Source organism: Mustela erminea, chromosome 18 (genome assembly GCF_009829155.1).
Source record: "Mustela erminea isolate mMusErm1 chromosome 18, mMusErm1.Pri, whole genome shotgun sequence".
NCBI lineage: Eukaryota > Metazoa > Chordata > Mammalia > Carnivora > Mustelidae > Mustela > Mustela erminea.
In genome coordinates, this window is record NC_045631.1 from 25,171,773 (window position 1) to 25,188,833 (window position 17,061).

At 41.0% G+C, this 17,061-nt stretch overlaps 1 protein-coding gene and 1 long non-coding RNA gene across 5 annotated transcripts in view; one reads left to right on the forward strand and one right to left on the reverse strand.

Annotated features, from left to right (window-relative positions):
* Positions 1-17,060, forward strand: part of LOC116576905 — a 26,601-nt gene extending 9,541 nt beyond the window's left edge. For 2 of the 3 annotated variants that reach the window (XR_004280337.1, XR_004280338.1), the window contains exons 3-6: positions 3,012-3,167; positions 4,259-4,329; positions 5,325-5,420; positions 16,812-17,060. This is a non-coding gene — a long non-coding RNA (uncharacterized LOC116576905). The remainder of the gene's footprint in view (positions 1-3,011; positions 3,168-4,258; positions 4,330-5,324; positions 5,421-16,811) is intronic. The other variant, XR_004280339.1, reaches the window with a different exon arrangement.
* Positions 1,396-17,061, reverse strand: part of TADA2A (transcriptional adaptor 2A) — a 51,725-nt gene continuing 36,059 nt past the window's right edge. For both annotated transcript variants that reach the window (XM_032319456.1, XM_032319457.1), the window contains exons 10-16: positions 15,677-15,720; positions 12,848-12,958; positions 10,657-10,728; positions 7,609-7,741; positions 6,386-6,429; positions 4,238-4,311; positions 1,396-2,894 (exon numbers count right to left, since the gene is read on the reverse strand). In XM_032319456.1, coding sequence (XP_032175347.1) covers positions 2,709-2,894; positions 4,238-4,311; positions 6,386-6,429; positions 7,609-7,741; positions 10,657-10,728; positions 12,848-12,958; positions 15,677-15,720 — 664 coding nt within the window. In that variant the 3' untranslated portion in view covers positions 1,396-2,708. The remainder of the gene's footprint in view (positions 2,895-4,237; positions 4,312-6,385; positions 6,430-7,608; positions 7,742-10,656; positions 10,729-12,847; positions 12,959-15,676; positions 15,721-17,061) is intronic.

A 17,061-nucleotide genomic window follows, 5' to 3' on the forward strand; every position in this document is an offset into this window, starting at 1 on the left:
CTTTAATTTTTTTTTTAAAGGTTTCATTTATTGGGCAGAGATCCCAAGTAGGCAGAGAGGCAGGCAGAGAGAAAGGAAGGGAAGCAGGCTCCCTGCTGAGCAGAGACGTGGGGCTCGGTCCCAGGACCCTGAGATCATGACCTGAGCCAAAGGCAGAGGAACTAACCCACTGAGCCACCCAGGTGCCCCAGAAACCTTTAATTTTAAATTGCAATAAAATTCCTGACAGCAAAAAGTACTGAAGTCACTGAATTTGAGTAAATGCCTCCTCTTCAGAATATGGACTAAAAGAGACCTCGATTAGTATAGGTGGTTAATAGTGAACTGTCTAGCAGCAAAGGGGAAGGATGGAATATACTTTTAAGGCCCTTGCTAGCTCTAAATTTTGAGTAACAAGATGGGCCTTCTTTGGTGATAATAACATGGAAGGAAATAATGTACTTATACCAACCTCGTCAAGTATCAGCAAGTGATTTTCTATTTTAAGTGCAAAAAGATGGCAACTCAATGACTTTAGAGTATCCCTTACCCAAAATATGGCCTGATCTCTGAGAAACCTACCAGGGAGTCTAGGTCATAAATTTTGTACAGTTGTGCTTGCTACAGTAATAATCCTACTTCCTAAAATCTAGTCATTTGAAATTATAGCCTTATTTTTGTTTTTTAAGATCTTATTTATTTAAATGTCAGAAAGAGAGAGAGAGCTTGAGAAGGAATACAAGCAGGGGGAGGGGCAGAGGGAGAGGGAGAAGCAGGCCTCCCACTGAGCACGAAGCCCATTGTGGGGCTCCATCCCAGGACCCCGGGATCATGACCTGAGCCGAAGGCAGACGCTCAACAACTGAGCCAACCAGGCGCCCCTACAGCCTTATTTTTCTGTTTTCAACCATGCCATTTTCCTCATCAAATCTAGATCCCCACCCCCATCAGTTTTTTCGGAGTTCGGCTGGTTCCAAGGTTTCTATCAGACTGTCCTCCCATCCGCCCACTCCTAACTACCCCAGCTGCCCTCTGTGTCCTCGCCAACTGAACCTTTTGGCATCGTTTTCCTCACTCCCACTGCTGCCTCCACATCATCCTCCACCCACTATGTCTGCAACAGTCTCCCACTTCCATCTGCCACTTTCTTTCTCTCTCCTCTCAATCCTGTCATTGCCTAAAGAGCTCACCTCTCCCAGGGAGCCTTCCTTAATCAAGACTAAGGACTTTGGGGACTATCAGGGACACCACCTAACCTTGGTGTCTAATGCATCCCTGATTTTTAGAACAGCAATTACCTTTCAGGAACAAGAGGCAATCCCTTTATAACCAAGTAGGGGTGATGGTGATGACAGAGCCTGTTTTCTGAGAGATATGACAATGCAAAGAAAAGACAGAATTTCCACAGGCCACCTCTTTTCAAGGTTGAAGTCTTTTATTCTAATTCCCTCAGATCCTGAGTGTCCTTTTCATCTGCAACTGCCAGATAAGCATGCATATTTACAGGAGTCAAAAAGTTTGAGCAAATACTTCCAACAAAGCATATGATATTTGAATTAGATATGTTGGATACTGAAAGAATTAAAGAATCATTCAGCTACTGGAGGCAATTTATTGCAGATTCTGAAGTTATTTCTACAAAAAACTTTGCTTCTAACAGAAATGGGATAACCATGACTCCACGTTTGGCTTCTTGTTTTGTGGAAAGGTTTGAGGATCAAGTTTCAGATGTGGTGGGGTTACTCACCCTCGTACCTAGTGAGTCCCATATACAAAACTGCTTTACTTTTGTTTTAAAAGTAGCTTTTATTGAAGGCTGGCCTGTCACCACTGAGAAATTAGGGTTCAGGTCTCAATCCAAGCAAAGCCGAGGTTAGCTGTGTCATCTCCATCCTCAGGGGCCTGGAATCCTGGGAAACCCAGGGCAAGAACAGGGTGACGCCAGGACACACATGTTAGCAGAGACAGTGCAGCGTGATGAGGCGGGCATTTAACACCCTAAGTGTGCTTTAGTTACCAGAATACTTGACACACCCACAAATTAAGTAGCAAAACATTTTAATCCATTAATTCTAAAAATAACAGAGACATTTTATATCCGGTGCCACCTCCTCAAAAGTCTACTGCACATTAGACAGACTGCAAAGTACAAAGCCAAACATTAAAAGGGAAAGACGTAGTTTGGGACAAGACCATCACGGAGAGATTTTTTTTCCTCCCATTTGCTCATAAACGTTAAGTCGTCAGCTTAAAAAATCCTCAGAAGGGAAGAGAAAGCTTTCTCATGCTCTATAACCTTTCCCTTTATTTTAGATCTTTCTGTAATGTTTGAAAGCAAAACATAATCAGAAAACCAGCCTCCCAAGTACAAAGATCTGAGCTGGACTCCTGGGACCACAGCCTGGTTCAGTTCTATTTCTACCAACACTCTGATGGGAGGTACTATGGTTCTTGTTTTAGTTACAAGAGGTGTTGGGAATAAAGGCCCACTCACATTTAATAATAGCTTATCTAGCACATAACTCTGCAGCACAACACCAACAACAGGAGTGTTTTAAAGCAGGGTAGAGAAGAAAGGAGATATTAATACAACGTAAGGTTCCCTTTGTCCTTCCTCTCTTTTTACAATGAGAATTCAGCTCAGCAACGAAACGCTCCAGAGCGCCTGTGCTGTCCTTCGGCCCACCGCATTCCAAACTTGTGATTTCTGATCCCAGGCCCTCAGAGCCTCAGGCTTTAGTGATGTATCCTTCTCGGATGAGGAAATCATAGATTTTTCGGGTTTTGTTCACATCTATCTTGATGAGTGCTCTTGCCTGCGCCAGTCTCAAGCCTCCTTGCTTGTTACATTCGTTCAATAGAGCAGATTTGTATTCTAAATAGGCTCCTGGGACCAACCTCACCATCTGACAGAGCTGCAAGACATGGCAAATTTAATAAACATTAACATCTGTCATTCTCGTAATTTAATCCAGTAGGTATAGCCAAAATAAAATTTCAAAAAAGTGACATCAACCTCCAACTATTTATAGGAGCTGCTGGGTAGCTGGACCACATTCCATTTAGTCTCTTTCTTGGAGAGAATCCTCCCTCACGACAGACACTTGGGAAGAGAAAGCCAGAGTCTAATGCTGGGAGCGACTTCAGCACATGTCAGCTGTCTCACCTGGGTCTGTCAAGGAGCACAAGTATGTGTTCTGAGGAACAGCCTGGGTCCACACAGCTCTCTGCCCAGCACATTCCAACACAGCCAGTCAGGGAAGAGCCATAGGACACAGTAGGGGCGGGGGTACAGATACCTGGATTCCCAAGCCTGAATCACATTATTTTTAGTATCAGCATAAAGCACTGGTCCCTGATTTTGTGTTTACATTTCCTACTTTGAAGGAGGAGACAGAGACCTTGCAAAGAGGCTACTTCAGCTGCTAAAAATCTAGAAAGCTGGCTCAGTCCCAGCTCCCCTGCCATGGCACCCCACGGCAATGAGCAGTTGAGAGGTCACTGCTTGTGGGTAAGGATAAAACTGATTGAAACTCCAGGCCATTCAATACTTGACTTAGAAAGGCCTGTGACCTTCTTCAGCAATGCTGAACTAGAACATACACTCCTCTCTATTCCCAAACTAATCTTTACTGTTCCTGTGGCTGAAATTAAAGACTAACATGTCTACTCCAAGACTCCCCTTACTATCTGACCTGAATTAATGATATGGAGTGGCAGATGGGGAGACTGATCTTGGGAACGGTAAAAGGAGTGCATGAGGAACAGAAGACGGTTTCTCTTTTGGAATGGACTTCAGAGCTAGGCACATTTTTTTGAAAATGCTTGAGGATGACTCCTTTGAGGCTGGCTTTAAATTTTTGAGACAGCCAAAAGTAATATGAAGAGAAGTCTGATGATTTTAGTGGAAAAGAAAAGTAGGTCATGGCATTTTTAATCAAAATTAGTCTTTGACTCTATGTGATGATGAAGTCCCTCCTTTATGGCTACATACATGCTGTGGGGACAATCTTTTATGTGATGGTTATAGTGATGGAGTAAGTGTAGAGTAGAGCTCATCAAAATGGCCATTCCAACAGGAAATAACCATTTTCATATATGAGGTATTTCATATATGAGTTAAACAATTTCATTCGTATGAAGCCCTCAGTACAGTATCTGATACACGGTAATGCTCAGTAAATGACAGCTGCCATTACTAGGATTTATGTATCATCAATCCCACTCTTTCTCCTCTAGCTCTCCGTCATTTTGTTACCTCCTTTTCTTTTTCATTCAGCTTCTCTGTGCCAGGAAGGCCAGTGAGGTTCAAAGGTGGTGCACTTCGTCGACCTACAGACAGAGAAAAGGGTATGCATTTCATAGGAGTGACAATTCCTCAGGTATGAAGTAACACAGTCCACTGTGGCCAGGCCAGTGAGGTATGAATGAGGTCATGATGTCCAGCTCTAAGAAATCTCTACCCATCACCTCAGGCCTCAATCTAGCTGGCAACGTGGGCACCGCAATGTTCACCTGAAAATATAAGTGGTAATTCCCGTGCCCTTTGCTCTGCTAAAATATACAATCACACATACCCTAGCAACCCAAGTGCTACTCTTTTCAACCCAGTAAGATGCTAAATTCTAAAGCCCAGATGTCACCCAGTGAAGAAAGGTCATATGCTGCCCACCCCGACAGCTGATGAATGGAAATAACAACTCCACAGGAGAGACACTTCCCAGGCCTCCGCACTCTGCCAGGAGCTCAAGGCAAACACGGTAATTAACCAAGTACCATTTGCCTTCAGATCAAAGGCAGACTGTTAGGCCAGCAAAAGGCCCTTCTTATTTATTATGTGAGGGAATATCTGTTCCTTCCAAAGAAGCCCTGTTTACCTGAAAGACCCGCACAGAGGAACAATGAGCCATTATAGGGCAAACCAGAAGCTGGGGTGAACTCACATACTGAGAAAGAAACCCAAGTATGAGGTCACTACCTAGGATGGAAAGTTTCATGTGCAAAATTTTTTGCTTTTGTTTTGAATACATAATTGGAATTAATGCTCAGTTGGAAGATAAGTGGGCTAAGTTAGGCAAAAGAAAATGTGGAATAACATATTAACAAGTTTTATGGGGCTGCCTTTTAGGAGGTGGGGAGAAATAGGGGCTGTTATAGGCCGCTCTGAGAGAAAACAGGCTTCTCTGCAGTTTCAACAAGGGGATAAGAGCCTTTCCATAACCAACAGGCTTAGCCTTCCCCTAAATGCTCAAAAAGGAAGACTAAAATCATTTGGTACCTCACCAAAGTTACTGCAGGCTAGGTTGTAATTAATGATCCAGGCTTTCTACTTTGCACTGCCTTAGGAGCAATGGAGAGCATGAAGAAGAACAACGGGTCTCCCAACCTAAATATAGGGGGTGAGGAAGCCTAACACCAGCCTAGGAAGCAACAAAGAATAAGTGAGTACAGATGGTTCAAAAACGCAAATACCAAATTATTAATTATCACTGTCCTATATTTTTATTATTTGTATCTCTGTATCTAGATTCAGAGGGCAGGGTTAGAAGTAAGAAACTTATAAAATATAATTTGGATTTAGCTATCCTGACTACTCTCTAAAAGACTCTCTTTTCTCTTTTAAGTGTTAAGAAATAATCACCTGAAACAAGGGAATCAATTTTTTTTTTTAAAGTAGCCCTAAAGAACCCTTTTCTAGGCTCTGTCTAGATCCTGAATCTGAGAGATTTTAAATGGGATCACAAGGTCTATTGTTTTAAGCTTCTGAAGAATGGTAAAACTGCAAATGGGTCATCTTTTTTACTAGTCCAGTCTCTACAGGGGCATGGTCTGTATGTTCTGATATAGGAATGCGGCTGATGTAGCATATGGAGCAGGGGTGAATAATAACAAGAGAACTGGCAAAAAAAAACCACAATTTGGATCGGAGCTCTATAAATCATATCACCTCAAAGTGCACTGAGGATTAGCAGATAACATATGGCTTAAGCTTGCCCTGAAAACTAATCTCAAAATAGAGGACATACCCAAAGAGGTAAAGGTAACAAACAGAAATACCTCATATCTCCAACTTATAAAGAAATCCTTGTGTTTCTGCTCAGGATACAAAGACTTTAAGTGATCTGTGAGACAAATCTCAAAATCATGGTAAAGTTAACTGCTCGTGAACACTACAGAAATCACCCCTCTGGAGCTCCTTCTTCCCCTGCTCTGTACTCAAACCCAGAAGATAATCCCTATCTGGCCATGAAGATTCTGAAAGCTTGATGTTTATAAATTGGGATAACACACTTACTTACCTCTCTGCCTAAGCACCCTCCTTCCATAAGGGGTAAGAGACTACTGCATGAATCCCTAGAATGAAAACTCCACAATCAAGACTTGCTCCAGCCTGAAAAAGAATTACCTGAATTTGAAGCCATCGGAACAGAAGGGCTCAGGCCAGAATCACTAAAACAAAGAAGAGGAATTTAACTTAAGTCACACCAAAGAAGGCAATTTTCAAAAGCCTGTGTGGGCCTGGGTGCCATTTATCAGATTGCTTACTTTATTTATTTAAAAATTTTTTTTTAAATATTTGAGGGCCATCTGGGTGGTTCAGTCAGTTAAGCAAACAGAAATTGCCTCCGGCTCAGGTCATGATCCCAGGGTCCTGGGACCGAGTTCTGCTTGGGGCTCTCTGCTTGGCCAGGAGCCTGCTTCTCCCTCTCCCTCTGCTTATGTGCTCTCTTTCTCTCTTTTTTTTTTTTAAAAGATTTTATTTATTCATCTGACAGAGAGAGGTCACAAGTAGGCAGAGAGGCAGGCAGAGAGAAAGGGGGAAGCAGGCTCCCTGCTGAGCAGAGAGCCTGATGACCTGAGTTGAAGGCAGAGGCTTAACCCACTGAACCACCCAGGCACCCCATGCTCTCTCTCTTTGAAAGATAAAGTCTTTAAAAAAAAAAATTTTTTTTTTTTTTTTTTTTTTTAATTTGAGAGAGAGCACAAGAACAAGCATGAGCAGGGGGAGAAGCAGCTAGAGAGGAGAGGCAGACTTCCCTGCTGAGCAAGGAGCCCAATGTGGGACTTGATCCCAGAACCCTGGGATCATAACTAGAGCCAAAGGTAGCCACTTAACTGACTGAGCCACCCAGGTGCCTCAGGTTGGTTACTTTAAATGGATATAGAGATAGACGGTACTGTTTTATAGCATATCCCACTATACTAACCAGGAAGGGTGATCTGTTCTATGGGGTGTAAGAAATCGCCTGGATTTGTTAAGAAGAGCTCTTAGTCTGGAACATCATGAAGACTAATCATGGGGAAAGGACAGGGACATGATTTGCCAATGGAAATCATTCCAATAGACAATGGGGTGGAAAGAGGAGGCATGGTGGAGAAATTTACTGATTTTAAAAACAAGATCAAAGTAGCAAAGTAGGATTCTAGGAGGCCAGCTATGTTTCTCAAAACTATCAGTATTGCAGTGTTTCTGAGACAGATGGCTAAGATTAGAATTCTGAGTTTTTCTAGCTACCCAATTATTACTACTTTGCCACGTGGGTAGGGTACCCATGGAAATACCTGAAACTACACATAAAAGCCAGAGCACTCGAGAAGCCGCTCCTGCTCTCTGGACTAAGCACTCACATGTCGGCTTGCCGACGGAGCCACTGCTGGCAAGCACTGCTGTCCTGGATGTACTGGAGCACTTCAGAGAGCATGGTGCGCTTAAGGCGCTCCTCCTCCCGCGTCTTCTTGAGGTGGTCATAGGTTCGGGCACCTGAAGGTGGAGAAAAGAATGTGACTGCAATAACAACACAGCAGAACTAACTCAAAGGCTTTCTAACCGACATGCAAACAGTTCGCCATTTTGGGGTTTCTTTTGCAAAACTGCTTCCATGGCGCCTGGGTGGCTCAGTGGGTTAAGCATCTGACTCTTGGTTCTGGCTCAGGTTATGATCTCAGGGCTGGAAGCAAGCCCTGTGTGGGGCTCTGCACTCTGTGGGGGTTCTGCCTGAGATTCTCTCCCTCTCCCTTAGCAGCCCCCCAAAATAAAGAAAGAAATTTTTTTTTTTTAAGATTTTATTTATTTATTTGACAGACAGAGATCACAAGTAGGCAGAGAGACAGGCAGAGAGAGAGGAAGGGAAGCAGGTTCCCCGCTAAGCAGAGAGCCCGACGCGGGGCTCGATCCCAGGACCCTGGGATCACGACCCAAGCCGAAGGCAGAGGCTTTAACCCAATGAACCACCCAGGCGCCCCAGAAATAAAATTTTAAGAAAAAAAAATACAAGATTGCTTCCACAATTATTTTTTCTTTTTTAAAAGATTTATTTACGTATGTATTTGTTTATTTATTTTTAAAGATTTATTTGAGAGAGTGTGCTAGCAAGAGAGAGAAGGAACAGGGGGAGCAGCAGGCAGAGGGAGAAGCGGGCTCTCCGCTGAGCAGGGAACCTGATGTGGGGCTCGATCCCAGGACTCTGAAGGAAAATACTTAACCAACTGAGCCACCTAGAGGTCCCTACTTATTTTTTTTTTAAAGATTTCTTTATTTAAGAGAAAGAGAGAGAGAGTGAGTGAGCATGAGCAGGGAGAGGAGCAGAGGGAGAGATCTCAAGCAGACTCCATGCTGAGCACAGAAGGACACCAGGCTTGATCCCAAGACTGTAAGATCATGACCTGGGCCGAAACCAAGAGTTGGACCTTAACTGACTAAACCACCCAAGTACCCCTATTTATTTATTTCAGAGAGAGGGAGAGATCATGGATGGGGGGCAGTGGGGAGAAAGAATCTCAAGCAGAGTCTGTGCTGACTGAGTAGGGAGCCCAACACAGGGTTCGATCTCATGACCCTGAGATCATTATACAAGCCAAAGCCAAAAGTTGGATACTCACCTGAGCCACCCAGGTGCTCCCCACAAGTATTTTTTTTAAGAGCAACATGATTTCCTTTAGTTTGAAATCCCTTTTTTGACAAGAAATAATTTTTTTATTCTCTTCCCAGCTTTAAGAAATTTGGAGGCAAAATCTCCCCAAACAGAAAAATACAAAGAAAGTAAGTCACTTATGTTTCCACCACCTCTCCAAAGATAACTAACTACAATATGGTCATATTTGCTTCCTGTTCTTTTTTCTATATTTTTTCAAAGTTACAAGTGCTATATGCATACACTCTTCTTTAAAAACCAATTAAAAGGGGTGCCTGGGTGGCTCAGTAGGTTAAGCCTCTGCCTTCAGCTCAGGTCATGATCCCGGGGTCCTGGGATCGAGCCCCACATCGGGCTCTCTGCTCAACAGGGAGCCTGCTTCCCTTCCTCTCTCTCTGCCTACTTGTGATCTCTCTCTGTCAAATAAATAAATAAAAATCTTTAAAAAAAATAAAAAAATAAAAAATAAAAACCAATTAAAATGACAAACAAAGGTAAGTCCTCATTGACTAGTGCAATTCCTTTCCCCTCCTTCCCAGATGCAACCAATAGCAGGTAATCAAAACCTGGTATCAGTGTCTTGTTAAACAAAGGTTGTATGGTGTTTTCTACACGTTAACAAAGGTGTACAGATTCCAAAGTAACTACAGCAGTGAGTTTTAAGCCATGTTCATAAAGCCCCAGGATTCCATGAAACTATCTCAAGGGCTCCTGTGAAGAGCAAAGATATCACCATGTACACCAGGTGGTCCTGGGTTCTATACGGGATCTGCACCAACAGGCTTCAAAGTAGTTCCACTTTCCTTTTATTTATAGACCAGGGCTCTACATAAAATTTCATTTTGAAATGGTTTCCATCATTAAAAATAAAGAACCATTATGCTAGGCTGAACAAGACTACTTCTCATGGGTAGTGGGTGATAGCTTTCAAACAATAGGAAGGAGGGAATGCTAAAGATCTTTCCAACAAAACAAAAGAAACTCTCATTTATTGAGCATTTACTGTGGGCCAGGTACTGGGCTGTTTTCATGCATTATCTCTAATTTAATCTTCTTAACTAACCCTAAGAGACATGGAAAATTGAAACCCAAACAGAATTACAAATGTGATAAACAGGAGAGCCAGAATCCAAACGCAACCTGCGCAAGTTTAGACCTCAACCTCTTAACTACTGTAACAGACTGCCTTCCCTTACGTCCTGGCTCTATTACACGTATCTCTTCAACCATATCAAACCTTGTTTCTTCATTACATGGAAATAACACTGCCTATCTCCTAAGTTTGTTATGAGAATCCAGTGATACCATCCAGGTGAAGTGCTTGGCATAGGGCCTGGTGTATGATAAACTGTTGCTATTTCGAGGTTGGCTGTTATTAATATAATTATTATTACTACCTCAAGTAACTGGGATGTAAGCACATAGAGCCATTTGAAACTTGGTTAATACAAATGATCAGACCACGCACCACAAAATTTTGGAAGGCCGATGCTAAAAATTAGAATACAAAAATCCTTTTTTTTTAAGAGGCCACAGCAGATTCCCGAATCTAAAGCAGCACCTCTCTCTCTTGTGTCATCACTTTTTTATTATCATGGCATTTATAAGGATTAAACAGACAAGACTTCACTGGAAAGATCAAACACTCACTCCAAAAAGGGAAAGCTTGTTTAAAAAAAATCCACATGGTCTCAAACAGAGACTTCCTCTATGTGTTTAGAAGACACCTGCCCCCTGATACAATGTGTAGCTTAAGCATACTTACTACAAAAATTGGTAATGCCTGCTGTCCTGTATTCCTGGAGCCTCTTGATTTCCCTTCGGAGTTCAAATTCCACTGTTTATCCCAAGAAGAAATGAAGGAGAAAAGTTGGGAGAACAAAATCATCATCAATGAGCACTTTGCTATTGAATATTTTCAGTAATTCTGCCTTATATAAAAGACTGGGCAATTCCATTTGAGGAATCCTATATATTTGTAATGTCTCACTAGAAAATTTTGCCCAAAAGCTGAGAAAAACTTAAGCTAGCCATCTTTTGACAGCCATCCCCAACTGGAAGAAGCAGCTGGAACTGTCTCCCAGAAAACATAGTGAACCAGCTGAGTTCATTTAGCTACAGAAGTAACAAATATAATTTTTTTAAACAACTAAATTTCCCCACTCTATTAATCCTCTATTAACAGGTCTATCCACATAACCAAATTCTTTTATAAAACCTGCCTCTGCTAGTACTTGATGTGGTCCTTTTGGAAGCAAAGGACAAAAGCTCTGTGCTCAAGTCCCAGATAGTTTCTTTACAGCTTTTCTCCTATAGGAATAAAAGAGCATTGTTTTCCATAAACCAAAGATTTCTGCCTCCTCTGAGTGCATAGCTCAGGTTGCAACTGCTTGGATTATTATGTGATAGAACATTCAAATTTGAGTGCTTTGAAAAAAAAGGATGAAGGAAGAGCCTGAACAATCCATGGGGTGTAGTTCTTTGGAATGACACATAAACCAAGGATGGCACAAACTGGAACAGGAAGTAAAAGATCAGTCACCAGTACAAACCACATGAAGAATGCCAACCAAACAGGGTGCTTGATGAGGACAATCAACCTGGCTCAGAGAAATGCCTACAATGCCATGCAAGAAATATTTGCATGATGGGAACAGGGTGAGAGCCTTAGTAAAGCATTTTCCCAGAACTAAATTTGAGGGTCAAGTACATAAAACTGATGATGATGAAAGGTGTAGCTTAAGCTACCCAGTCCAGCTTACCGTAAAGTGTAGGCCTTAACAACTTCAATTTTTTTGTTGTGAAAAATTAAATGGTAACTGGGTAGAGGTCTCTCAGAAAGCCAGGCAAAAGAATGGTGGAAGTACTGGGGAGCCTGGCTGGCTTGGTCCATAGAACATGGGACTCTTGATTGTGGGGTCGTGAGTTCAAGCCCCACACTGTGGGGGCTTGAATATACATATTAAAAAAAAAAAAAAGAGAGAGAGAGAGAGAGAGAGAGAATGATGGGGGCACCTGGGTGGCTCAGATGGTTGAGCTTCTGCCTTTGGCTCAGGTCATGATCTCCAGGTCCTGGAATTGAGCCCCACATCAGGTTCCTAACTCATCAGGGAGTCTGCTTTTCCCTCTCCCTCTGCCCCTCCCCACTGCTTGTGCATTCTCTCTCCCAAATGAATATATAAAATATTTTTTTAAAAAAACATTAAAATTAAAAAAAAAAAGAATGATGGAAGTACTATCTCCATGAGTCATCCAACTCTGTCCCCATTTTATTTTATTTTTTTATTTTATTTTTTTTTAAAGATTTTATTTATTTATTTGACAGAGAGAGACCACAAGTAGGCAGAGAGGCAGGCAGAGAGAGAGGGGGAAGCAGGCTCCCTGCTGAGCAGAGAGCCCGATGCGGGACTCCATCCCAGGACCCTGAGATCATGACCTGAGCCGAAGGCAGCGGCTTAACCCACTGAGCCACCCAGGCACCCCTGTCCCCATTTTAAAAACTAGTTTTAATACTAAAATATTTATTAACAAAATTATCTGATGTCTGGGATTTGCTTCAAAATAATCCAGCTGAGGGTGAGAGAAGAGGGGGTGATAAAAATGAAATAGGATTGGCTATGTGTTAATTGATGAAGCTGGGTGATGGATACATGGGGTTCATTATACTATCATCTCCATCTTTGTATATATTTGAAAACGCCTATAATTTACATATAAAGTGGGGGAAGAAACTACTAAACTACTGCTTTGGTGGGAAAAAAGAAAGCTACTAGCCTTTTTAGCCTCTTCTGTCCACCCCCAAAGTCCCAAATTTAGTTCACTGTAATAAAGGGGAAGAAAAGATAAAAATACCAATTTATTTATTTATAGAACCTTACCTAAAACATACCATTATCCTTCCTATTTACATGAACACACACACACAAATACTTGCGCAAGGCTTAAAAAGAACCTACGTGCATGGCTTTCAATGAACTTGTCGTGCTCCACTGGCCCCACTATCCTCGCAAATCGCCTCATTGTTTCATAAAGGTCTTGGACTTCCTTGGGATACCGCCGTTCCATTACTACAGTGAAAACAAAGCACAACCATGCCATAGAGAATATAAAAATCTCTAAGTTCTCTACGCTTCTTTTATAAGAAGTTAATTGGAAGGAACCATTCCTAACCTCACATGACTGATTTACCCATGACAGGAAGCAAACAGGAAAGCCAAGAATGCAAAACACTAATCCTAAAGATAAGAGCATCACAGTGACTATCACATAGGATGTTGTTCTCCGTGAAGAACGGAAGACCGTCTGCATCACCAAGCACGCTGGTGATGATAATATAATCACCTCCACACCTCAGGCTCGTCATCTGTACAGGGGCAGGGACTGTTGGCAGTAATGGGAAACACGATTAAAGGCAGATCATGTATTCTTAGGAACAATGTTGGGCAAAATTTCTAGTATTAACTTCTGCAGGAAAACAAGGAAAATGCAGACACAATAATCCATCTAGAAGAGGTAGACTAGCCTAGAAAAAAATGTGTGATAGCTTTCATGCCCCACGAGAAATGTCCCTACCAACAGAGCCTCAAGTGAGGCATTTACTTTTTCACTCTCTATCAGGGCCATTTTGCCTTCCTCCAAACTAAGTATTACAACTAAATTTACTACTAATGGAGTTATATTTGGATAACTATCATCCATCTAAATGGTCACACACAGGGTAGCCACAGTCAATAACTCTGAGGATTACTAACGACCCAATTTCTACTTTTTAGTAGAAAAAAAAAAATTAGTGGCATTGGCAAAGAAGATAAGGAGTAAAACCTGCCAACAGTACATGGTAGGCTGGAGTAGCCAGAACTGCTACTTGGTCATTTCAGTCAGATGGACTAGGCTGAAACTAGGGGAGTACACGAGCTAAAGTAACTAAGCCAGCTCTGCTCACTTCTGGAATATAGATACAAGCTTTGCATTATGACATATTTAAATTAAGTCATCTCCTCAGCTCAATCTCCTCCCTTGAGGGAGACATTCTTATCCACAAATTCCAGGTGCTAACTTGACGGGCAGCCACAGACTGGTTATTTTCGCTACCAGCCCCCACCCCCAAACCAAAACAAAACAAAAACACCCTACATGGATAGTACAGAAGAATTAGGAGTAAAAACTTTAAATTTGGTGTAAAAAACCCCTCTGCCTACAATATTAAGGTCACATACACTCAGTATAATGGCAACTGAAACCTCTGGCACAACACTGTGAAGCAACAGGGCCTCCTCTCAGCTCTTACGCACAAAATACAATTAAAGTAATCAGGCTAAACTCACTTCTGTTTACCAGCTGAGAACAGAATTTATATGAGTCGGGATCTACTATGAGTAAAGGTCAAAACGCTACTGACCAATTACTGAAAGCCCAAGCATTCAGACACAGGAACCCACTACTGTGGTTACCAGAATATGACCAATAATTGTCTACAGAAAGGGCAATGGAAATCTGATCCTAAGTTATTTTCGCAAACCCACAGTCCTCAGTGAAGGATGAGGTTAAACAAGCAATATCATCCATTGCTAGAAGGAATGTAAATTTATACAATTATCTTTTGGAAAACAATCTGGCAGTGCAGGTCAAGCATTTTTAATGATCACATTCTTTGACCTATTAAGTCCACTTCTGGGAACCTACCTTAAAAAAATTCTAAATATATATAAAGATTTATTCACAAACTCATCACAGGATTATAATGATTCAAAAAATTAAAAATAAGCTAAATAATAATAAAAGTTTAGCATATTATATACTTATTTACATACACACAACATATTACGTAACTATTAAGAGGTACATCTTCAAAACACCACAATCACTTGAAAAAGAGTATCAGAAAGTGAAAAAAAGATGTAACATACTTATTTATGATCATAACTGTATTAAAAAACACTTAACCGGTGACTGGCTGAAATGAACCCTACAATGACACAGAGTGTCAAGCTCTATAAGTTTCTATCAACTAGGATGAGAAGCACATGTGACATACAAGTATTGTAACATTTCTATATAAATACTGTAATCATTGAGATTATCATTCTTATTTGCTGAATAAACTCTACATCACAGAAGAAGAAAAAGTACAGGGCCTTTTTCTGCTCAGCCCAGGTATCTCCAATATTTAAAATAGTAAGGTCAAAGTGTGCATTCACTTAGAAGTCATTATAGTTTTACTATCATACAATACTAGATGTCTTATGCAAAATAATGGTTGCTTTTCCCATAAAAATGTTTAACAACCTGATGATCAAGGTTATGTTAACATATAGTTCCTACCCAGTTCTAGAAAATGATCCATTAATATTCATGCTGCAATTACTATACTACTTTAAAAAAAAGGAATTATCATATAAGTGCTGATGATACATTAATGGTTCTAAACTCTCACAATGTAACGGAATTGCCTTGAAGATTTTCTAAAAATGCTCTTGCAATAACCCTCAGAGATTCTGACTTTATTAGTCTCGGGTGATACCCAGGCCATCAGAATTTTTTTAAAGCTTCCAATATGATATGCTGGTGCACCAAGCTGGCTCAGTTGGTAGAGCATGTGACTCCTGATCTCAGGTTCATGTGTTCAAGCCCCGGACTGTGTGTGGAGATTAAAAAAAAAAAAAAGCTACCTACGTGAATGCTAATATACAACTTGGATTAAGAACTACTGCCATAAATGATTTGTTGAAGACTGTTTAATAACGCTGGAAGAAATTTTTAAAATAAAGAAAGCAGCTAATACTTACGCTGAAACTTTCTAAGGTTGATTAATCCATGGTCTCTTATAATTCTAGGATGAAAACCACAATAATGTATATTATAATTAGTTCCACATCTAATAATGTCTCCCACATGCAGCTTTTATTACACATCTGAAACACTACGAGGAAGAATACTAAGGTTCAAAGACGTCACTCCCCACAAAGTTCTAGAGGGTAGTGAGTCTGCTAACACAATTTTAGTCTTTCAAAGATCATTTATTTTTCCTCCCCTTGAACATAACTCCCAGTAACTATTTGCTGGATGAATGAATGAGCACTCAAAAATACTGAAAACATGTCGATACCCTGGAATGAAACAGAAGGGGGAATCTGTGTCTGTGTCATAAGAATTAATCTGTTCAATTCAGGGAACTGATATTTGAAAAGAGTCTTTTCAGGGAAACGGCTAAACCATAAAAGGGTGCCAAGATCACACATCCAATATTTACAACTGTACCTGTGTACATTCACAGAACGCTTTACTGTGCCTGTTTAACACAAGGGCCTCAACATAAGATCTAACATCATCCTCAACCCGAGTTCCACAATAATATCTAGCTCGAATTCTGTGTTTTACACAAAAACAGTATTTAGGTAAACCATGCAGAGTTGTGTCTGGAGCCTCTGCTCTTACACTGCAGGTGTGCATGACGAGTGATGACACCCCTCACAGGGGCCGCTGAGTGATCTTCTCCAGCACTTCTCCAAAGCTAACTCTAGGCACGCTTTACTTTAGGTGACATCTTGGCCCCAAAAGAGTGCCTCCCAAGTCCTATTCCTCTCTTTTTACTGTGAGGCCACTGTGTTTCTAGTCTGTAACACCGTGATAACACACACACATGCTCATACCTCCTGCATACCCTTCCCTGAACTGTTAACAGTCTTTGTAATCTAGAGGGGGTCTGGGATCCATAATTTCTCAGTCTGAATATATGTTTTTTGTTCTGCTGCAAAAAGCAGGAGTAACTGAGACTGTCTGAAACTTGTTCAGAATTTCTTTGAAATCCTTTTAGATAAGACTTCTCATTAAAAAATGAGCAGTTAGAATGAAAGCATTAAAAAAAGCTTAACGATTTGATAACACCTTGAATTTATTTTGTTCCTTTTCTCCTTAAAACAGTGCACCCATATTACCTATGGTCATCATAACATCAAGAAAGGGTAAGAAAAGAGGAAGTAAAAAAAACAAAACAAAACAAAAAAGGACAAGTATCATTATCTGCATTTGACAGATGGAAAAATTAAGGACCAAGGAAGATAAGTGTCTTTCTCAAGGTCACAAGACGAGCCGCAAGTATAATATTCCTTATGGGCTATATGTGGTCGATAGTCCATACCTGAAAGAAGGCTGGATGGTTTTCTGTACTTAC